This window comes from Corvus hawaiiensis, chromosome 8 (assembly GCF_020740725.1).
Source record: "Corvus hawaiiensis isolate bCorHaw1 chromosome 8, bCorHaw1.pri.cur, whole genome shotgun sequence".
Classification (NCBI taxonomy): domain Eukaryota; kingdom Metazoa; phylum Chordata; class Aves; order Passeriformes; family Corvidae; genus Corvus; species Corvus hawaiiensis.
This window is the reverse complement of record NC_063220.1, coordinates 33,707,603-33,729,867: the sequence shown is the minus strand read 5'-3', so window position 1 is coordinate 33,729,867 and position 22,265 is coordinate 33,707,603. Positions and strand designations below refer to the sequence as shown.

At 55.2% G+C, this 22,265-nt stretch overlaps 2 protein-coding genes across 14 annotated transcripts in view; one reads left to right on the top strand and one right to left on the bottom strand.

The window, feature by feature from the left end:
• The window catches only part of CDH23 (cadherin related 23), a 182,306-nt gene that overhangs the window by 151,695 nt on the left and 8,346 nt on the right, over nt 1–22,265 (top strand). For 6 of the 12 annotated variants that reach the window (XM_048310984.1, XM_048310985.1, XM_048310987.1 and 3 more), the window contains 15 exons: nt 12,889–13,110; nt 13,193–13,312; nt 15,106–15,286; nt 16,117–16,250; nt 16,482–16,691; nt 16,836–16,943; nt 17,403–17,505; nt 18,133–18,468; nt 18,553–18,756; nt 18,978–19,436; nt 20,261–20,377; nt 20,936–21,160; nt 21,244–21,413; nt 21,688–21,825; nt 21,981–22,100. In XM_048310984.1, coding sequence (XP_048166941.1) covers nt 12,889–13,110; nt 13,193–13,312; nt 15,106–15,286; nt 16,117–16,250; nt 16,482–16,691; nt 16,836–16,943; nt 17,403–17,505; nt 18,133–18,468; nt 18,553–18,756; nt 18,978–19,436; nt 20,261–20,377; nt 20,936–21,160; nt 21,244–21,413; nt 21,688–21,825; nt 21,981–22,100 — 2,847 coding nt within the window. Of the gene's footprint in view, nt 1–11,277; nt 11,357–12,888; nt 13,111–13,192; nt 13,313–15,105; nt 15,287–16,116; nt 16,251–16,481; nt 16,692–16,835; nt 16,944–17,402; nt 17,506–18,132; nt 18,469–18,552; nt 18,757–18,977; nt 19,437–20,260; nt 20,378–20,935; nt 21,161–21,243; nt 21,414–21,687; nt 21,826–21,937; nt 22,101–22,265 lie in introns of those variants that run through there. The other 6 variants (XM_048310997.1, XM_048310988.1, XM_048310994.1 and 3 more) reach the window with 5 other exon arrangements.
• On the bottom strand, nt 782–11,230 carry VSIR (V-set immunoregulatory receptor). 2 transcript variants are annotated; one of them, XM_048311012.1, is made up of 7 exons: nt 11,147–11,230; nt 6,067–6,525; nt 5,319–5,366; nt 3,930–4,037; nt 2,387–2,414; nt 1,741–1,928; nt 782–1,496 (listed from the first exon to the last, which is right to left on the bottom strand). In XM_048311012.1, the coding sequence occupies exons 1-7, from the start codon at nt 11,208–11,210 to the stop codon at nt 1,459–1,461; spliced, it is 933 nt and encodes a 310-aa protein (XP_048166969.1). In that variant the 5' UTR covers nt 11,211–11,230; the 3' UTR covers nt 782–1,458. The 2 variants fall into 2 exon arrangements, with proteins under 2 accessions (XP_048166969.1, XP_048166970.1); XM_048311013.1 differs by having other exon boundaries at nt 1,741–1,925.

Below are 22,265 nucleotides of genomic sequence, written 5' to 3'. Positions count from 1 at the left end.
GGGTGAGATTCCCCAGCAAAGCCGGGAAGGGGCTGAGCCATGGATGGCAATAAAGCACGAGTCCTGCGCTCAGGAAGTTACAGCTGTGGTACATGGGGGTGTGGGTGCTGGCTTCTCCTTCATCCCTGAACCACCTTGAGGTTGCTCCTGCTAAAGCCAGCACTGGATTAAAAATACCCTGCAGCAGCCCAGGGCGTCCCCACCCCATTCCAGAGGCAAATGCTGTTTCATCCAGCCATGCCGTGTGGAAATTCATGTGCTGCCGGGGATGCTCTGTCTGGCCGCGCTGCCTGGTACAGCTAAAGCTCAGGTCTGACACTGCTCACTGTTTTGCTATGACAAATGTTTATGTTTGTCTCGTGGCCATTTTTTTGCCCACTTTACAACAAAAAGAGAAACAAGAAAAAAACCCAAAACAATGAGTAACAGCGTCTGCCACAAGTTTTGATATCATCACTGGGGCTGAGTCACGCTGGAGCTGTAGCTTCTTTTGGATAAGCAATGCCAGGTGCTGTGTTCAGATGCTGCAAGAGCACCCACGTCCCCCAGGGCATCAGAGAGTCCTCTCACAGTGGCCCCAGCGCTGGCTGCTCTGGCTGTGCTGGCCCCAGGAGGGCCAGGAGAAGCCATCTGTAGCATTTCCCACTGTGCCCCCTGTGCCTCCACCTCTCCACAGGAGTTCTTGGCCACCTCACAGGAACATCCTCCAAAATCCTCCAGATGAACTTCCTAAATGACAGGCATTTAAAAAAAACCAAAAAACAAACTAAAACCATAAACATCCTTTTTTCCTTTTAATCAGCACTGATAGTGAAACAAACAGAAAGATAAAGTGCCCTGATCCCAAGCCAAGGATAAAACTGCAGCAGAAATAAGGCTCCTCCCAACATGTGTCCTGCTGAAAAGGCAGCAGCATCACAAGTCCATGGCCATTTTAAAAGGCTGGTAAGGAAAGAAGGCTCTGGTGGCAGCAGGGAGCCTCTCCCCTTCCTGTTTTGCAAAGAGAAAGGTAGTACAAGGTTGGCTGGTGATCCTGTTTTGTTCCATGCTGAATAAAATATTTTACCATCCACTCCCAGAGAGGATGTTCAGTCAAGGATCCAGAAATGTGTTGATGTTGCAGAGCTTAAACCCTGGCAATAAGTTAATCCTCAGGGAAGTCTGCAGGTGCACAACATCCTTCCATCTCCACATCCTCAACTTTTCAGCTAGTCTGTAAAATGTGAGCAGTACAGAGCCATGCACTTATCCAAGGAAACAGGTAGTTAAAAATTGAAATCCGAGGAAGAGAGGTTCACTTCCAGTCCCAGGGCAGTGGCAGGATGGGAGACAAGGGCAGGGATCCTGCACACAGCTTCATTTCTTAAGGCTTTGCTGCCCCTGGCCCTGCCACCCTCTGGGGTGTATTGTCTTGGTGAGCATGGTGTGGTCTGCAGGATGTGGCTTCCTCTGGGGTCTTTAGGCTTTCAAGGAATTTGGTGAGTCGGGAACAGGATCTGGAAAAGGGCAGACCAGGGGTATTAGTCCAGCCTACAGCTGAAGGGATATTATTTCAGGAAGTGGCCAAACGCTACTTTTGCATGGAAAACAGAGAGTTTAGGTCCTTCTCCTCTTTTAAGCCATGGGACTTGATGTCCCACACAACACAAAGTGTGTCACTGATATTTAACCCCTCACCTTCCCCTTTCCTCCCCACCTCTCCTGCGGTCTCACAGGGGCTCAGCATTGCCCATCACTCACCCAGGGTCGGGAAGAAGCAGTCCCCGGGACCAGGGGGTGACAGGGGGGTGTTGGGCTCCGAGAGCAGATGCCGGCCGGACTCAGAGGGCAGCCTGCTGGCCACATAGGAGAGCTGGGGCCGGGGCCGGGGCTCCACACTCGCCGACGGCACCGCCTCGAACACGGGGTTTTCAATGCCCTGGGCGCTGCTGTGGGACAGGAGAGGCATTTGCACTTTTATCTCAGGAGCCTTTTTTTATCCCCAGGGGTTTGGCTGAGCACTGGGAACAGCCAAGCAGGGCGGGGAGCAGGTTCAGGTGGTGGCACCTCAGCTGAGAGCAAACAGGGAGCCCAGTGCAGCAGGGAAAGTTCAGCCAAAGTGGTTTCAGGCTCTCCGGGGGTGCAGGGAGATGCAGGCCCTTGACACAGGCAAAACAGAAGGAGGCACTTCCGACTTGGAGAGAGGGAAGAGAAAAAGCGATTTCCCAGAAAGGGAAAGGACTCAGGGCATGGGTGACACCAGCACCCCTTTCGCTCTGCCGGGCTGAGGATATGTGCCAGCTTTAAAGGGAAGGAGGAAAGGGCAAGACCCTTGTAGGGTCTGAGATGCAGGCAGAGAGAGCAGGTGAGGAGGCAGGGGCAGCTGGGAGCACGTGTGTTTCCTTACCTATCCATCCTGACAAGCTCATGGGCACCTGCCAAAGACAAAACGTTTGGGGTGAGTGCCGGCAGCACAAGGCCTAGCGTCAGGCCCAGTGCTGTGTTCTGGTGTCTTATCCACCTGCACTTCCTCCTCTCTCTCTGCATTCCTCCCTTCCTCATCCACTTCTTCAGCTCTCTGCTTCGCTCCCAAACCTCCTTCTCTGCATCCCTGCCCTCTCCCACCTTGTTCACTCCCCAGCCCAGCTTCCTCCCACATTGAGACCAATTGTGGTCTCTCACTCAAGAGACCATTGAGTGTCTCTTACCCTCCAAAGAAGGGGAAGAGATACTTCTGCAGGCATGGGGTGAAGTGAGGTGCAGCTGCAGCACCCAGGCTGCAGTCTGGGCCCACTCGTGCCTGGATGCACCCACCACCCACCTGTGGCACCCTCCTGGGGCTCTGCAAAACACCACTGGGCACTTGGCTGCCCCTGCGTTTGGCTGAGCAGCACCGTGGTAGGTATTCCCTCATGCCCTTAGCCGCAGCAGATCCCACAGCCCAGTAACAGTAATGGAGTGTTACTGGGCTCTGCTGGACACCTGTATGGCAATCACCCTGAGCTGAGGTGCTCGAATTTTGGCCCAAACTGTGCCAAAGAAAAGTGCTTTGTGGAAATAACCTGGTCCATGGTAACTGAGAGGCAACCCCGCCCTGGATTTTGACTCCCCTCTGGGGTGAAGCAGCCTCCAGGTGATTCTTTGCAATGGAGGTGGGAGCTGCAGCCCAGCCACTGCTAAATGGGTGCGTGAAGGGGATGGCTGTCGAAAGCACAGTTCCCATTCTTGTGGCTGGCACTGTGCCTGCTGCTGCTGCAAAAACCACTTCTCCAAAGGTTTCCTCAGAGCCGCACAGCTGCCCACCAGGCTGGGAGAGGGAAACCGCAGGGCCCCCGCTTGCCCAAGGGCTGATGAAATGGCTCTGCCAGTTAAGGTGGTGCCCCTTTCCGCTTAATTACCGAAGTCTCTGGGAGCCAAGCATGGGCAGGAGCTGTCAGCCTGCTATGCCTCAGCACAGCCTGATATTCCAGAGCTGGGGCAGCGGAGGGGAGACCTGGCTTGCTGCAGTTCTGTGGCCATGGACATGTCAGGGGTCTTTTTAAAGATGAGGGGGAGAAAAAGTGCTAAAAATGCTTTTCAATCACTTAGAAGGCAAAGCTTCTACTTCAGGTGTGCAGTGAAGGGAGAGATGAGTAAATGAGATGGCTCTCACAGTGGATGTGGAGGGAAGGGTTCAGCAGGGAGCATCTTCACAGTCTCAGTGCCTCCAGCACGCTGCTGGTGTCCCCTCATATCCCACACTCCTCACCAGCAGCCTGCAGGCATGCCTGGTCCTTCCCAGGACAGCTCTCTAGGAAGCACCTGGCAGGGACCTGTCTTTGGGGGCCACCTTACAGCACACCCATGGGACTTAGGGCAGCTGAAGCAGCTGATCCTAGTGGGGCACATCCCATCCCAGCCTTGCAAGGCTAGTACAGGCCAGGAGATGAGGTGGGTGTCCTGGTACATACGTCTGCTGCTGACAGCTTGTCGCTGCTTGTAAATGAGGAGCAGGATGAGGGGCAGGCAGAGGATGCCCACGATGCAGGTGCCTGTGGCCAGTGTGGCAGCCGTGATATCTGCAACAGAAGAGGGCAGAGATGAACCCTCCGTTCACCTTCCCTTTCCTTGGCTTCCCCAAGCCAAAATCACAGGATTGTTTAGGACGGAAGAGACCTTAAAGATCAAGTCCAGCACAGGGCAGCCCCATGTTGCCTCAGAGACGATGCATGTGGCTCCCACACACACGGGATTCACACTGGGGTGCACTGCCAGCTGTGGAGATAAGCTCTGAGGCATCCTTTTAGAACCTAGACCAAAGTCCTTCATTGCTGCAGGACATCCCAAGGTCTTTGGTCTTCTAAATATGAGGAGAGAAGCCCTGATAAAGGCTCCCAGCAACTTTGGAGCACTGACTCTGACCCACTGCCAGCCTCCAGGTGCTCGGGCATCAAAGGGCTTGGTACCCACAGCCTCTGCTGATTAATGTGTCCCTGGAGAATGTCACCCACAGAGGCTCCCAGAAAGGCTGGCAGTCTGCAGGCACATCTATGGCCATCAAGGTCCCTGTGGGATGGCTCATGGTGAGGTTGAGAGCTTCTTAAATCAAGGGCAGGTTCAGCTCCTCTCCTGCACATCTGAGGAAGCAGCTTCTTGCCCCATGTGTCTGCATTTTAGGAGGGGGCTTTTTTTCTCCTTTTTTCCTGACAGGGCAGGGTGTCCCAGCACTTGAGACTGAGGGTTAGGGACAGGAAGCACAGCTCATGGGGACCAGGAACTGTTTCCCTTGTCTGGGCAAGCTGCAAAATAATTTTAGCCAAATCTGCCCATTTAGCAGCCAGCAAAGGGGGGTAGACAGAGCGACCCAGCAAGAAACCAGCTGCAAAGTGAAGTGTGGGCATCTCCATGTCTAGACACAGCTCTGGGGGAGCCCCACATTGTCTGAGCACTCAAGCAAGATTTGGGTTTCCCCTGCTCGAGGCAGAGGTGGCCTAGGCTTGGGGTGTAGCAAGAGGTGCCTGCAACTCTTTATCTTTCTGTCCCTTCCCATCTTCTCGTGGCAGCGGCCGCTAATTCCCTGACTCTGTTTTGGGACGGAGTTCAGGTGCTTTAGAACAACAGGGTGAATGATCTCCATGGGCTTCAGGACAGTCATGTCCAGGTGATGGGCTGAAGAAGGCTCTCCTTAGCCTGAGGAGGCACCTGTGATGCACACCCTGTTGGAACAGCACTGGAAACCACCCTCCCAACACCTGTCTGTGAGGTTGCATCTGGACACTGGTGTGTTTGCTGTGATCCCTAGGGAATGCTTGGGCCAGGATGGTGAGCAGGACATTGGAAAGAGGGTTTTTTCCCTTTACCTTTGCTGGTGGCAGTATGAAATGTGCAGTTTTGAAGTTCCCCTTTGCCTGCAGAAGAGAACAGAAAAGCGTCTTACACCTTGGGGGGTTCCCTCAGGTCCCACAGAACTCCCAACCTGCTCGATGTCCTTGCCTTTTCTCCCTGGTATTGAGAATATCATCCCAGAGCACCCCAAAGCAGGAGTTTAATCCTGGGAAGTGTTCACTGAGATCCCTGCTGCAAGCCCCTTTTCCCCATGGCAGCAGGGCCCATCCCTGGCCATGCAGCCTCTATTTTTTTATAGTTTTTTTTAAAAGAAAAGCTATCTAATGCTGCAAATCAAGGCCAGGAGACGCCTTCCCCTCCCTCATGCCTCTCCCACTGGGCTGCTGTCCCAAGGTTATCTGTGAGCCCTCACTCAGGCTTGCACCACCAGCCAGCTCCTTTTAAGTTGAGGCTTGTTTTCCTCTCTGCCAGTAAAAGGTTGATGAAGATCAGTGAAACTATGTACCATGGATTTTATTGCATTCCAGCCCCTTGAGTTGCTAAGCTTTTTCTTTTTTTTTTTTTTAATGTTTCATTGCTCTCTAGCTCCAATCCAAACCTTCAACATCTGCTGCTCTTTGCCTTCTGGAACATGCCCTGCACTTCCAGCATCAGCACACGCTGCCTCCCCAGCCCCAGTGCTGCATCCCCCACCACCCTTTCTCTGGCACTTTGCCCTGCCATGGATGCAGGGCTGGCAGGGGCTCCCCTTGTCCCCCTCACCTTGCTGGATCTGCAGCTCCACGAAGCCGTGAGCCACCTGCCTGGTGTGGGGCTTGCTGTGACCTTCCCGCCTGAGCTCCACGGCGTAACAGCAGTAATTCCCACTGTCCTGCAGCGTCAGGTTCATCACCACGATGTGGAAGGCGCCGTGGTGGTCAGGGACAAACTCCACACCGTGGTGGCTGCTTTGCCGCCTGAGGGGGGATTTTTGGGAGCTGTTGCCCGGCAGTTCGTGGTGCCTGCTGAGGTCGTGGTGCAGCTCCTTCTCGGTGACGTTGCGGATGTGCCGCTTGTCGGAGCAGCTCTGGTCCCCCGTGCTGCTGAAGTACCAGGTTTTGTACAGCAGGTCGTGGCGCTCGGCCAGGGGGCCGCTGATCCGGCAGGTCAGGGTGACGTTCTGGCCCTCGGGGCAGACGCAGAGCGAGTACGGGGTGGTGATCAGGAAAGCTGCTGCCCCTCCTGCCGGGGAGAAGGCACTGAGTCAGAGCCTATGTTTACCCTGAGTTTGTAGCAAAACTCCCCAAACAAGCACTGCAAACCCACCACCGATGTCGGCAAAGGGTGGTGAGGCCCTGGCACAGGGTGCCCTGAAAAACTGTGGCTGCCCCATTCCTGGAAGTGTACAAGGCCAGCTTGGATGGTGCTCTGAACAACCTGCTCTAGTGGAAGGTGTTGAAACTAGACGGTCTTTATGTCCCTTCTAACCCAAATCATTCCAGGGTTCTGTAGCGGGGCTGGGAGCACAACTTCACCCTAGAAATCAACTCTGGAGGAGAGACATGCTTTAAATATCAGCAGCAGGGAGGCAGAAGCTTCTCTGGGGCCAGCAGAGGTGTGGGGCAGGGAGGCAAAGCATGCAGAGGATGAGGAGAAGCAAGGTAGCAGGTTCTGTTTCCTCCTTCATGAGGAAGGAGGAAACACAAGCACTGCTGAGGCAGCTGCAAAAAAATAAAAGGAGCAAAAACAAACAGAAAAGTTCTAGGAGGAGCAGTGCCCCCCCCCTTCTCCCACAGATGAGGCAGGGAGCAGGTCCCACCCTCCTTGTTCTTCAGCCCCCGGGGAGGAGAAGGGGGAACTGGCTGATGCTGACAGTTAGGAGCTGCTGGAAATGAAAACAATTTTCAGAAAGAAATTCTGGAATGTGGACAGGAGCCCTGGCAGAAGTGGGAGCAAGGGGCACACAGCAGCATTGCTGGTCTTTTCCCAGCACACGGGTGAGGGGCACTGGTGGGTGAGGGGAGCTGTGCCTGAGGGGAGGGAAAAGTGCAAAGACAGGAGAGGTTTTGGTGCTCTGGCCCTGCCACTCCTTCATTTTTGCCGAAGTGCAAACGTCACTTCAAAAGCTGGAGAAAAAGCAGATTCTGGGTTTATTTACTTTAAATTACTGTGGAAAAGAGGTTTCTGGGGCTGGTTTGCAGCAGAGAAGATGTTGTAAGGACAAGATGCTTTTTTATTTTGGTAACATCCTGTTGTGCCATTAGCTCCGCCACGTTTCACTTTGAGGTTTTTCACTTGCTGTATCAAGAGGGTGTCAATCACAGGCACGGAGTGATGTGGCTGCCCGCAAGCATGCAGCCGGGCCAGAGGCTCCCCATTGCTGGGCCACCCGGAGAGCATCCTCCTCCCGGGAGTAGAGTCACTGTGTCACCTCCCTGGCACGGGGCTCTGCTGGAGAGAGTGAAACCAAAAACGTGCCTTGCACCCCTCGTGGTTATCTCTGTCTCTTACATGATGGTGCAAGAGCAGCCATGAAGCCCCTGAGTCCCTGCCTGAGGGTGCTCTGCAGGGAGAGGGAGGCTTTGGGAAGGAGATCTGCCCCATTGCACTCCCTGCTCTGGAGCCCACAGTGCCAAGGAGTCCCCAGAGTCAGGGATGGCGTGACCTTTGCCTGACCACTCCAGCTAATTGCTTCCTGCTCCCCACAGCACGTGCAGCAGCACGTCCCCGGAGCTGCTCTGCGGCATAGGTTTGCAGGGCCTGAGCTCAGCACTGCCTCTTTCAGTCTTGTTTTCGAGCCCTGGCTTCTTCCTCTCCTTGGGTGCTGCTGGGGCCAGGATGCATGGCCAGCCTGCATGGGTTCTGCAGGCAGCAGAGTAGATCCCCCACCTCCTTGCCAAAGCACTGAACACAAAAGGCACCTCAGATGTGTTTCTCAATACCTGCTGCAAGGGGAAGTGCCCCATTCACATCGGGGGTCTCCTGGGAGCCAGAGGAAGGGAAGCCAGGGCTCTATTGGAGGAAGCCACACTTCCAACACCTTCCAAAAGTGTCTTCAGGAGTCTTTTGTTTTCCATGCACCCCCCTCAAAAGAAGTAGGGCCGTCCCACTCATCCCCGCGCAGTTTGCAAAGCTCTGCCTTGCTACACCATCCAGCCTCCACCTCCGGAGCTTGATGGGAACCGTCTGGATGGAAAGTCAGCACAGCCCACGCTTTCGGGGAGGGGCAGAGGTTAACATGTGTGCAGCCTTTGGCAGTACAGGCTTCCCTTCCTTCTCTGGAGCGGGGGAAGGCTCTCAAAAGCCATTGATTGGAGGAGAAAGCAGCTGGCAAGGCACGGTACAACCCAGAGCAGTGCCAGGGCAGCTGGTGCTCCCTCCCCAAGATTACCGAGGCTTCAAATGCATGCTGAATGCCAGATGGAGCCCAGAGGAAACATCTTCTGGTGGTGTCTTTATACTAAAGCCCATGGATCCTAATCTCCTGGGTTTCTTCAATGCCCACAGCCCAGGCTTGGCTCCATCCACACCCCAACTGAAGGACTTCCCTTTGAAGTCAGAGCTGCTGGCAAATGCCAGAATAAAGCCAGATGCCCATCTCTGCACATCTCCAGCTGGTTGGACCAGTTGAGGGCTGAGCTGAGAGCTGTTGTCTTGTCACCATCTGGTCAAGACAGAGGAGGTCTCAAGCAGGTGCCAAAAGTGCCCCTTTTCCTCTTTGGCACCTCAGTAACTTCAGCCAGTGGTGTTGCATCAGTGTGGCGCAGAGCCCAGTGCAGTGTCGGTACATCCCAGCGCTGGCATCACTGCCTCTCTTGACACCTGGGAACTCTGCTTTCAGACAAAACAGAAACACAAGAAAGTGCAGAAACCTGTGCTACTTCGCCGACCAGCAGCTTAAATAAATCAGGATTTACACCGAATTCTGGGTCAGTGTCCAAAAGCCTCTGCTGGCTGCTTCTCTTAAGTTTAGTCCCTCACCCTAGCAAGCAGATGTTTGATCTGCACTCCTGTGCTTGACAGAAATGGCTTCCACATCAGGCCACCTCTTTCCACTCCAAGGAAGTCAGCAGGGAGCAGGGGATGGAGCCTTTGGAGGGGCTCACCTGTTGCAGAGGAGGGGCTGCTGGATAGAGGTGGAGCAAGGAGCTCTGCTTTTTTCCTCTTCTGGGAGTTCTTGTAACAGGCTCACATCAAAGTGCCACAAGCCCCATCATCACTGTGCTGTCATTATGCTTCAGCGTTATCATCCAGGTGAGATGTGCAGGGCCATCCACAGCTCTGCAGGAGTACTTCAAGCACAAGAGAAAGAGGAGCGAAAAACTTGCTGAAGATGCCTGAGACATGTTAATAGCCCTCATCTCCTGCACCCCAGGAGCCAAATGGCTTTCCAGCAGTGGGGGTACCCATCATCCCGGCAGTGGAGGGAGCAGCTGGGAGCCGCTGCTCCCACTGGAAGGGTCCTGCCTTGCTCGTCTTCCAGCACAGCCCTGGCCCAGGGACAGCACCTGGGATGTGATTTTGGAAAGCCCAGCTGAGCTGCCATCCTTTGGGTGAAGAGGAGCCACTTCCTCATCCACCTTGCTGCCAGCATCCCCAAGCTGGATGTCTCCAAGGGCTACTTCTCCATCAGTCCCTGCCAAAATTAGCCAGGGCTTCAGAAAGTTTTGGCAGGCACAGGGTTGCACAAAGCTTGGTTCCTCTGGCACCAGTCTCACGTTGAACATCAGCATCCAAGCTTGTTGCATTGCAGAAGGCCTGAAGTTCAGTCCCAGCACCCCAGATGCATAAATGAAATAACTGAAATCCCAGTAGAGATGCTGGGAATTGCTCCCTGATGCCGAGACTCAGAGGAGAAGCAAAACGTGGTTCAATCCACACCAGCCTTGCTGTCCCATAGGAGAGAAGGGACCTCCGGCCCCATTGCAGTGGGGCATCTTTGGGCATCTTTTCTTCCTGGAGATGCGCTGGCAGAAATCATGGAGGCAGTCACTTTGTCCCGGGAGAGAGGGTGAAGCCAAGCCCGATGCCCACCTTCTGCCTGCGCAGGGCAGGGAGGGATCATGGTCCGTCCCAGCTTCCTTTTCTGAGTCGTCCAGAGCCGAACCGCGGTTTTAATGCCACCGCCCCTGTTTCACCGCCTGGCCCCGGAGCCCCGAACGGAAACGCTGCCTGCCAGGGCTGGTGCGGAGTCAGGCATGAAGCAGCCCCCTCCCGAAGCAGCCCCCTCCCAAAGCATCCCCCTGATAAGCAGCCAGCGAGCTTCCAGCACTGGGAAGCGCTCACTCCGAGGAAGGGGAACTCGGCAGCCACTCACAGTGGCCCTGGCCACGGCTGGTTGCCCACCCGGAGAAGCTGCCAGGCACATCCCGGCGGAGCGCAGCATCCTTAGAGAGGGCATCCCAGCCCCGCTCGCACAAATCCCCTCTCTCCGCTCCCCCAGGGCTGTTGGAAGGATCTTCTCGCCGTGGCACAGCCGGGGACCCCCGCAGTGCCAGGGAAAAGTGCCGTGCGGGAACGGAGCAGCTTTTCCAGCCGGGGGTCTCCAGCGGGAGGCTGGCGGGGACAGGGGGCTGCTTTCCTTCCACGCATGTTAGATCAAAGCAGAGGAAGAAAGAAAAAAACAGTCTCAGAGTTTTAGAACAGCAGTTCCCCTGTGGTCCCTTTACCCCAGCACAACTAGCACCGTGTGAAACACTGGCTTGATCCCCCACACACCAGAATCACAGGGGAAGAGAATAAATAACGCCCCAAACACCCCTAATTCCTTGTGCCGCGACACAGCCCCGGGCAGGCGAACACGGTGCCCCAGTGAGGAGAGTTTCTCCGCTCAGGGAGGAGAGGAAAGCGACCTGGAGCTTACCGTGGGAAGCGAGCAGGCAGAGGGCAGCCAGGAGCAGCCCGGTTCGGGGGGACGCTGCCCCCATGGTGGCGGGGTGACCGCGGAGAGGTGGCCTCTGCGGAGCCACTGCACGCTCTGAGCAGCCCCGCAGCGACAGCCGGACTTGCACACACAGGAAATTTCATTGCGATGTCGCGCAGCGCTGGAGAGAACGGCGAGCACCCCCCGGAGGTGAGAGGCTGCAGGGAGCTGCGGGCGGGAGCACCCGCGGGTGGGAATCACTTCGGACCCCACCTCTTCGGGCAGTGGTTGCGTTTGCTGGGTTTCTTCCCTTACAGCCTCACGTAGAACCAGCTGGTCCTCCTGCCTGCATTTTTGGGGTGCTTAGCGGGATGCTCGCCGTGCCAAGGGACTTGCGGGTGCTGGTCTCCATCCCTTTCCCAGCAGGAGCTGATTCCTTGGGCCTGGTTGTAATTACTTTACTTGCAAGGACTGTTTTTCCCGTGTTTGTGAGGATTAAGGAGGCAGAACCTCTCCTGGGATGAACGGGAGGCAGGTACAGGGAAGCGTAACTCAGAACAATGCTGGCTTGGAAAAGGAAACGGAGCTTTCCCCCAAAAAATGGGAGCAAAACATCTCCTCCCACAGCCCATTTACACTCTGCCCTGAAATAGCAAAGCAGCCCCATGGTCTGACACATAACTCCTCTGGGAGCTTCTCTTCAAATTCCTAAGGCATCAACAAAATCTCTGGCTGCAGCTGAGAGCTGCCTCATTTCCAGTCAGCGTTCCCTGGAAAGTGGAGCCCGCAGACACGGGGAGTTTTTGCAAACCACAGGAAACTTTGCTGCTTGCCTGCTCTGAATCTGGAGCGTGCAGGGAAATTGAAAAGTACCTAATTACCGTGTGGCATTGTGGTTTTACAGCAAACAAGGCTGTGATGCTCCTGCCAAAAATGTAACCCTTGGCTGGCTGGAAGAAGTGTGTTGCTTGGGGAAGGTGTAGGATGAAGTCCAGAGACTCCAAGAAAATGGTTTATTGTCCCAAGCCCCCACGTCTGTGCTGAGCCCTTAGGCAGAGTGCTGTGCCATTGTCACCTCCCCATCCCCAGGTGGGGTGACACCTGCAGAAGACAGCCAGGACATCCAGGTGCCTGTGCAGAGCCAGGGACAGCTGGAAGAGGCTCAGATCTGGCTGAGCCTGACCAGCAGTGACATTGTGGTGAGCAGGGAGATGGTGGGACTGTGGGAGGTCAGTCCAGTTGTCCAAGGTGCTCGGTTTTGTTCCTCCCCTGAGCTGTGGCAGCGTCATCTCCAGGTATTTTCCATCCATATTGCCACACTTGTTAATAGCAGCCACAGTGTTCCCAGTGGCTAGGCAAGGACTCACACGTGCCTCCTCCAAAGGCAGGGAGGCACAGTGGGGTTCAGCCTCTGGTTTTCCCTGTGCCATGGGCTGCTCCCTGGTGTTGCCAGCAATAGTAAACTGTGAAAAGAGGAGGGACCCCATAGAGACATGATTTGCTTGGGAACAAGGGTGTGATTTAATCTCAGTACGTTTATCTCTGTACCCAGCCGTTACCTGGAAGTGTGTTTGCTGCCGCGGCTCATTTCATTTGGAACCCTGCACTCTGTTTTTGTCTCTTGGCACTGTTGAGCCTGTGTTGGTCATTGGCCTTGACAGATCCAGCCTTCCCCAGCCAGCTCCAGAGACTGCCCAGCAAATGCCTCCACAGTGTCTAACGTGATGTCCCATGTCCCACAGGCCACCACCACGGTGTATGTCACCATCCTGGATGAGAACGACAGTGCTCCCACCTTCCGGCAGCAGCTGTACGAGGTGACCCTCGATGAAGGTCCCTCCACACTCAACGCCACCCTGGTCACTGTGCACGCCCTGGATCAGGATGAGGGACCCAATGGCACGGTGGCCTATGGCATCACCGAAGGCAACATCTTGGGTACCTTCCACATTGACAACACCACGGTCAGTACAGATACCGGCCCCATTCCAGACGTGTCCCTGTCCTGCTCCCTTCACTCCCAGCTGCTCTCCCCTGTCCTTGCAGGGGGAGATCCGCACGATGAAGGAGCTGGACTACGAGATCAGCCACGGGCGCTACACCTTGATCGTCACCGCCACCGACCAGTGCCCCATTGTCTCGCGCCGGCTGACGTCGACCACCACAGTAAGGAGCTGATGGGGGGGTTGCGACACTGTGGCCTTTTTAGGGTCAAGGAGTTCTTGCTCTGTGAGCAGTTTCACATCTCCTTCCCAGTGGTCACCAGTTGCTTTTCCCAGCTGTGGCCGGTTTGCCCAGTTGCTGTCACTTTGCTCCCTCAGGGGGGTTTCAAAACAGGGTCATGCACAATGGACACTTACGGGTTAATCAGCCCAGTTGTTAGGTCCTGCAAAGACATAGAGAAATTCCTGGAACTCCTTTTAAGTTGCATTATGTTTTCTTGAGATGGCCTCGGTTCTTCTTGCTTGAAGGGACAGCAGGTAGTAAAGCATTGCTATAGCATTAATTTCAGCTTAATCTTTATCTTCTGTGGTTATTTATGTGCTTTTAAAATTCCTTTTTCCCTTCTTGTAAGGAGGTTATTTAAAGCTCTTTCTCTTCTCCCTGGGCCTCATTGACCTGAACTTAGTGCACTGCTCAAAGACTGGGGAGGGCAGGCGAGCAGCTCCAAAGAAAATATTTTGCAGAAATTGAGTACACTGATTATTTTTGTGACTTGATAAATTGTGCCACATGCCGAGATTGATTTGGTGGTCTGCAGGTGTCAGGGATGGGTTAAATCTTCTGTCTCGGTTGCCGTGGACCATTGTACCTCACCCTGATATTGAGCCACAGGTTCTGTAATCCCCCAAAAGGAGATAAGTTCTTGTGTGTGAAGGGGAAAAAAAAGAAAAACTGAAGGAAAGTGGGATTACCAGTGTGGGAGATTTCTATGGATAAATCTGTCCTCACAAGCCTGGCAGTGGGACTCATGCTTGGGAAAAGGTGAAGCCTTCAGATTTGGGCATCTGATACTACTGGTGATGACTTCCCGGCCCAGGACAGACCCGGGGTTCAACTGCAGGCAGCGAAGGCAGCAGCTGCCATGTGCTGCAGGTGAAGGCAGAGCTTCCCCTGCACTTGGCTCAAGCAGAGACATGAACTTGGAAACCCCTTCAGCAACAAGCACCAAAGCCAGAAAAGATAGGAAACACCCTCCCTCCACTGCCCAAGGAGTTTGTGCCAGCAATGTATGAAAACACAGCTTTTAGGAGGAGGTTGAGGGATTATTTGAGATCCCCAGTGATGGCAAGTCCATCATCCTGATAAGACGTGCCAGTGTTTGTTTTCTCTACTGCTAGGAAACAGAAATTTGGATAAACTCTCTGTAAAGATTAGATTTAACCAGCAACAAATGCCCATCTCATGGATTTCACTATTCTTTAAGCCAGGAGGTCAGAAAATTCCTCATTTCCAGTGTCCTTCTCAAAACCATCAGTACCACCATTGGTGGCAGTGGTTTTGTTGGAACAAGGATGCAACATGCCAATTTTTTGAAGTTTGCTCAGCATTAGGAATTATTTGTTGGAGGAAAAGGAGTGAGCAAGTGTGCAGGTGCTGCAGAGATCAGGTGTCTCCTAACTCATGTCTGTGGTTTTGTCTGTCCTGCTTGGACATGAATGTGGAGGACAGTGGGCTTTTTGCACTGAGTTCCCCACCATGGTGTATGGCTCAGGGGTTTAGCAGTGTGCAGCTGGAGCTCTGTAGTGTGGCTGTAGGATGGCTGTGGTCAGGAATAACCGAGTTTGAATCTCTGAGCTGTGAGTTGGATGTCTGGTGAACCCAGAAAAGCTAGAAATACAGGAGGTATTTTGCCAATGTCACCCATCCATGGCTTCCCATGCTCATGGCCAGCGGGGTGGTCTTCCCCTTCCATCCCTCTCCTCTCACAACTCTCATCCTTCTCACCCTGACCTCAGGTGCTGGTGAACCTCAATGACATCAACGACAACTGTCCCACCTTCCCACGGCCCTACGAGGGTCCCTTCGATGTCACCGAGGGGCAGCCCGGCCCTCGTGTCTGGACTTTCCTGGCCCATGACGGGGACTCAGGACCCAGTGGACAAGTGGAATACAGCATCATTGCCGGGGACCCCCTCGGTGAGTGGGGACACAGGGCATTGCCTCTCCCACTGGCCGCCCCATGGAAGAGCCTGGCTTGCAGGAGCGCAAGGAGGAAGCGCTTTAGAAAAGCCATCCTCCCTTCCTGCTCAGCCTGTCGACACCAGGAAATCCTGTTTTGAGCAACAGGAAACTTAACCTGTTCATGCCTGGACAGGGGGCGGCTGGGACTTGTGGAGGGAAGGGGGAAATCTGCTAAACAATAAAGGCAAAAAGAAATCAAAAAGGCAAAAAAACCAAAGCACAGAAAGAGAAACTGAGCCCTGTCCCTGAGTCCCTGTGGGGTTTGAAGGGTGTTTGGGGACCAAGTTGCTCACCAGCACTCACAGCTCCACCAGCACCCTGGTGCAGATGGCAGAGGAGCGGGGGCCATCCCTAACCGTGGGAACATCTGGCCGTCCCCCTGTGAAGGGGGTGGTGGGAATCTGGAAGGCAGAGCCCGATCACATCTCCCAGCTGACCCCACTGCAAAGCTTTGCCAGAACAAGCAGGACGAGGCCCTTCAGCTCGTGGGGGGTCTATGCTGTGTCCATGCCATCCCAGGGCATGGAGGGGCTGTTGGCATCTTCCAGAAAGGCCCAGAAAACGAGGACAGACACCTCTTAATTGGCCACTCACTCCATCCCCTGCTCCTTCTGGTTCCTGGGGGTGCATCCAGCACAGTCCCCAGCTGTCACAATCCTCCTATATCTGCAGTAACAGGACATGAGTTTGTCTCCAGACCTGGCACGGTGCCCTAGCTCCCAGACAAGCCACTCCCTTGGGGAGCCAAGGCACAGTGAGAGCCAGGGCCCTGCTGTCTCCGGCAGGGGAATTTGTCATCTCCCCGGTGGAAGGAGAGCTGCGAGTGCGGAAGGATGCCGAGCTGGATCGTGAGAACATCCCCTTCTACAACCTCACCATCGCCGCCCGGGACCGGGGAGTGCCTCCCCTCAGCTCCACGGTGAGTCCCCCAGGCTGGCGCGGGGGGCTGTGACCTGCCGTCCCCCATGCTCAGTTCCTTCCCTCTGGTCTCTGGCTTCATTCTCCTCTCCTCCACCTCCTTCTCCTTGTCCCTAGGCCTTTCCATACTGGGCTGAGTGGGAAAGCCCACCTCTTGCCTGGGGAGTGCGAGGAAAGGATGGGAGGGGTGTAAATAAGTGCCACATGCCTGCCCTGCTTGTTCCCCTGGCAGATCCTTGTGGGTGTCCGTGTGCTGGACATCAATGACAACGACCCTGTGCTCCTGAACCTTCCAATGAACCTCACCCTCAGTGAGAACGCCGCTGTCTCCAGCTTTGTCACCCGTGTCCTTGCCCGGGACGCGGACCAGGGCCCCAACGCCCTCCTGACCTTCGACATAACAGCAGGGAACACAGAGAATGCCTTCTACATCAACAGCACCGTACGGCCTGGGGGGTGGGATGCTGGGATAAGGAGGGTGGGAACGCAGGTGTGCTGTCTGGCATCCTTGCCCTGGCAGGAGATGCCCTAGGGGAAGCATTCCTCACATCCCATGTGGTGTTTTCTCCCTTGTTTTTCCTGGTAGAGTGGCACTGTGTACGTGAACCACCCGCTGGACAGGGAGCGGGTGGCCGAGTACAGGCTGACCATCACGGTGAAGGACAACCCCGAGAACATACGCAATGCCAGGCGGGTAATTACGGACACTGCCGGGACCTCCAGTGGTGCAGACAGGAGGGCAGGTGGAAAAGGGGGTTCCTGCCATGGCCAAAAACAAGCAGTGCCTTTACCCACAGTGTTTCCGATAGCAACCCCGTCCCCGGAAGGGACCTGGGGATCACAAGGAGGGGGCTTCAGCCCCATCCCCAGCAGAGAACAGGCTCAGTAGGGTCTAGGGCAAGCCCAAAGTCATTTGTTGACTCCATGCAACAGCAGTGGATGTCATGGAAGGTGGGACAATGTTGGGCTGGGGAGCTGGACAACCACAGTGATAGTGGAGCATCCTTTGGCTGACTGCCTCAGGGTGAGGGTCCCTGCACACCTTCAAGGGTGGTCCAGGGAATGCAGCTTTGACTAGAGATGGGAGAGGGGGAAGGTGAGCTCAAGGAAAGGACATTATGGTCATCACCCTCTTGTCCCAATTTTCCTTTAGGATTTTGACCTGCTGGTCATTTCCATAGCAGATGAGAACGACAACCGCCCCCTCTTCACCCAGAGCTCCTACCAGGCTGAGGTGATGGAGAATTCACCCCCTGGTAGGTCTCTCTTCACTCCCTTATGTGGCTCCTGGAGGCTGCCTTCAGGGCTGGATGAGGGGAGGTGTTTCCTGGCCATGGTGAAGGAGACAGGACGTTGAGCAGGACAGGGCTGCAGTTCAGTGGGACAGGGACACTGAGTTTGAGGAGTTTGTGCCTTGATCAGCCTTAAGGAGACTGTAGCTTTGGTCCATGCTGCTTGTGGAAATCATTCCTGGCACAGGACAGAAATCGGCCCCATTTGGGAATTGCTCAGCTGCAACAGGTGCCCGTGGGCTGTGTGGAGCCCTGGGGGCAGCCTTGAGGGCACCCACCTGCCCAATATCCCTGAAGAGGAGGGACTGCCATCTCTCCATCACCTGGAACTGCCTTGCTCCGGGCTTAGAGATTTTTAAAAACATCCAGCTTGGTCAGGTAGACATTTCCCACACAAAGAGCTAAAAACACTATTCTTTTTATTTTGTTTGCCTTCCTGCCATTTAAATTGCTCCCTGCTCCAAGACCTTAGGTATCCCGTCCTGCCATTGAGCAACATCTCAAGAAAAGGGTTTGGGTGTCTCCAGGTGACACCCTCGGTGGCAGGATGCCGGTGCCACCCATCTGATGGATGTGTCTGTTTGCTTTTAGCTGGATGTCCCACCACCTCTCCTGGGCCTCGCGAGTCCGTCTGCAAGGCTGCAGCAGCCACCCCCCAGTGCCTCGTACCCCGCAAGGCCCCACTCTGTCACCTCCTCCATCCATTCATTGCTGTCCCTCATGTGTCACCAGGGTGGGAGGGGAACGGGAGGCCCCACAGGGGACTGCCACCCTCCCTAATGCTTTTGTCATCTCATCCAGGGACACCGGTCACAATGCTCAATGGACCCATCCTAGCTCTGGATGCTGACCAGGGCAGCAATGCCGTGGTGACCTACCAGCTCCTGAAGGCATCCCTGAACCTCTTTGTTATCAACAACAAGACAGGTGGGGTTGCTCAGCTGCTCTGTCTCCAGCTCAGGGCCACCAGGTCTCGATGTGTTCTGCCACCAGGCTTTTCTCCTTCTCCAGGTGTGGTTTCGGTGAAGCCTGGTGGTGCAATAGACCGAGAGGCTTTGCTGGACCCTCATCTGGAGTTCACGCTGGTGGCTTGTGATGTGGGAGGGCTGAATAGCACTGCCAGCCTGGCAGTGACCATCCTGGATGACAATGACAACCGCCCTATCTTCCAGCCGGCATCCATCACGGCACGGCTGTTGGAGAACAGCCCCCCAGGTCAGGACTGGATGTGAGAGTGGGAAATGGGGTGACCTGGGTGTCCCCTTGGGACTGTGAAGATCCAGCTCCCAATGACACAGTTGACCAGGATGGGGTCAAAGGGAAAATCTGGGAATTGAGGCTGCCCATGTTGCTTCATGGTATTTGCCTTGGGACCGAGGGCTTGTTACTGCTGCCGTCCAACCCTCGCTTGAGAGGGCTGTGTCCCACCTTTCCAGGCTTCTCCGTCCTCCAGGTGACAGCCACAGATGCTGACAGTGGCCTCAACCAGCAGCTGGATTACCGTATTGAGGGTGGTGGCCAGGACAGGTTCCTGATTGATGCCACCACAGGGGTGATCCGCGTGGCCAACATCACCATCGACCGGGAGGAGCGCGATGCCTACCGGCTGACGGTGGTGGCCGTGGACCAGGGCACCCCGGCACTCTCGGGCACCGCCACCATCAGCATCGTCATCGACGACATCAATGACTGCCGGCCCGAGTTCATCAACCCCATCCAGACTGTCAGCATCCCCGAGTCGGCTCCCCCTGGCACCGTGGTGGCCGAGGTGACCGCCATTGACAGGGACCTCCACCCTCGCCTGGAGTACTACTTGCTGGGGATCGTGGCCCGCGATGACACGGATGCGCTGGTGCCCGAACAGCAAGGAGCGTTCACTGTGGATTTTAGGACAGGTAGGAGAGCAGGAAGGGTGGCACAGGCCGTGTGGACCCCTCTCCTCATTTCTGCTTCTGCTTCTTCTCTGCCTGGAGGTAGGTGACCAAGGTATAGGGAGGTGATGCTCCTTTCCTGCCTCCCCACTGTCCTCCTCCAGCTGCCCTGTCTCACCCTGCCCTGTCTTCTCTTACCTGTCTGACTGACTTACCTTTGCTTTCTTCTCTGGCTCTCAGCCTGCCAGGTTTGTCTCTGTGTCTGTGCTCATTTCTCTCTCCGTGCCACCCGTCATCTCCCTCCATCTCACCCATCTCCATTGGCAGAGATGGCCTCTGTTGCGGGCCAGGGGCTGCTCAGCCTTGGCAGACTGGACCCAAGCACCCTCACTGGGGGAGCAAGGCAGGCACTCTGGGGTAGGTGGTGGGCTCCTTTGGGGAAGGAGGGCCAGGAGCTCTCTGCATCTCTTTTGGAAGCAGAAAGCTGATCCAGGAAAGAAAAAGGCCCTTGTTGGAAAGTATACAGGACAAGGTTATTAGAGATGCTGAGCTCAGGTGGATGGGGTTGTGCAAGGGAACAGCAACAGCAGCTTCCAGACCCCTCTTGGATGCACAACCAGAACCCTTACCCAGCTGAGGCTGTGTGGAACAGGCAGGAAGGCAGGAGATGGAGAGCGGGGGGAGAACAGTTGTTTCTTCCTATAGCTCTTGAGTGTTTTCCTCAGTCAGCCTTTGGAGAGGCAGAAGAACAAGCATGGCACAGGGTGCAGCAGTTGGCTGGTACACACGGCCCTGCCCAGGGTCCTCGAAGGGGGCAGCCTGTGACATCCGTATTTTGGGGTTCACAGGAGCTGTGAAGATCAAAACTCCCCTCAACCGTGAACTAGTGGCCACCTACGAGGTCACCATCTCTGTCCATGACAATGCCAGCGAAGTCATCGACCGCTCAGTCAGCGTGCCCAACGGTAAGGGTGGGCTCTGCCCAGGCAGTGTGGGGACAGGGACTGGCACAGCCCTTCCCAGGCACCACTGCAGCTTCTGGATAATCAGCAGCTCTCCCACGTTCCTCTCCATCCTGACCAGCAGCATTTCCAGTGGGACCAGTCCTAGACCAGCTCCCATCAGGTTCAGGTTCTCCCCTGAGCTTTAGAGAATGTCCCAGACATCCCAGGGCTACAGTGTGTGTGAAAAGGGCTGTGTGCCCATAACCTTACACTCATTTCTTCATTACCATTCCTATCATATCTTGCCACCCTGCTATGGGTAAATTCAGGCTCCTGTGTGAGAAGACACACAAAGAACAGGAGTAGGTGTCCCACAGCGGCATAGGGACACCCGTAGCATGCTCCAGGCATAGTGGCTTTGGGGAATATTGCAATTTTTTGTGATGAACTAGCACCAGTTGGCTCTCCTGGAGTTTCACAATTGTGTCTTTACAGCCCTCCTTCTTCCCAACCTTCCTTCTCATCTGTCACTTGTTCTCCTTCTCTTCTCTCCCCCTGTGGTCTCTACCATGGCCACAGCCAAGCTGACAGTCAACGTCTTGGACGTCAATGACAACACACCCCGCTTCCGCCCCTTCGGGGTCACCTATTTCACTGAGAGGATCCTGGAGGGAGCCACGCAGGGCACCACACTCATCTCCATCTCAGCGGTGGACCCAGACAAAGGTGCCAATGGGCAGATCACCTATGAGCTGCTGAACCTCTCTCCAGAAGGTTACGCCTGTCTGGAAGACCCATCGGCAGGTTGGTGGCCTGGGGAGGTGGGTATCTGGGGCAGGTTGGTGACCTGGGGCAGGTTTCTCATTTCAGGGTCTGCCATCCTCTAGGGAAGGTTGTGGCCAACAGGACAGTGGACTATGAGGAGGTGCAGTGGCTGAACTTCACCATCCGAGCCTCCGACAATGGCTCTCCCCGCAGATCGGCTGAGATCCCCGTGTACCTCCAGATCGTGGACATCAATGACAACAACCCTGTTTTCAGTCAACCATCCTACCAGGTGAACTGGGCTGTTAAATACACTCTCTCTGTGGGGCTGGGCAGTACCTGCCTGGTGAGGACAGGCACAGAGCTGGGGGTTCTCCAGGGACACCTTCTCTTCCCTCTGCCTGTGCTTGAACCATTTGAAGGTAGTCAACCCTGCCATGCGCTCTGTGCCAGAACCTTATTGGGGGTCTGGCTGTGCCCAGCCCTGGGTGCCACCCTGTGCCCTTGGTTACTGCCCACTGAAACAGCACAGGATGAACCAGTCCTGCTTGCTCCCTTTGTTGCAGAAAGCTGTCTTTGAGGATGTGCCATTGGGTACGGTCATCGTGAGGGTCATGGCCACCGATGCAGATTCCGGGCAGTTTGCTCTCATCCAGTACAGCCTGAGCGATGGAGAGGGCAAGTTTGGTATAAATCCCAACACGGTAAGGAGCCAACCAAGGCTGGAACAGAGCAGGGAAAGAGAGGGGAGGCTGAAATGGTCCCAGATTGTGCCTTGCTCCCACACCTCACCTTCTGCCCCTTCTTGAGTACCAGCTCTTCCAGACGAGGTCCACCTGAAGGTCTCTGTGTGCTGCAGGGTGACATCTACATCCTGTCAGCCCTGGACCGGGAAAAGAAGGATCGCTACACACTGACAGCCGTGGCCAGAGACAACCCTGGAGATGTCTCCAGCAACCGTCGGGAGAACTCGGTGCAGGTAGGGCTCTCCTCCTCCCACCACCCCTTGTGTGCTGGTCACCAGCAAGAAGGTGTTAAAGCTCCACCTTTCCTCCCCAGTGGCTGGACTGGGGGGCAATTAGGCAGAAGGAAGAGCAGATGATGCCAGGAGCTGTGGGGTGAATGGTGCAGGGTACTTTGTGCC

Excerpts from the sequence above, each read along its gene's own strand:
- VSIR (XM_048311012.1), bottom strand. The coding sequence starts at position 11,210 with ATGGGGGCAGCGTCCCCCCGAACCGGGCTGCTCCTGGCTGCCCTCTGC. Across the intron at positions 6,526-11,146 it reads CTGCCTGCTCGCTTCCCACG|GAGGGGCAGCAGCTTTCCTG; the intron begins GTAAGCTCCAGG and ends TCTCCCCGGCAG. Across the intron at positions 1,497-1,740 it reads CTGCTTCTTCCCGACCCTGG|ATCCTGTTCCCGACTCACCA; the intron begins GTGAGTGATGGG and ends GCCCTTTTCCAG.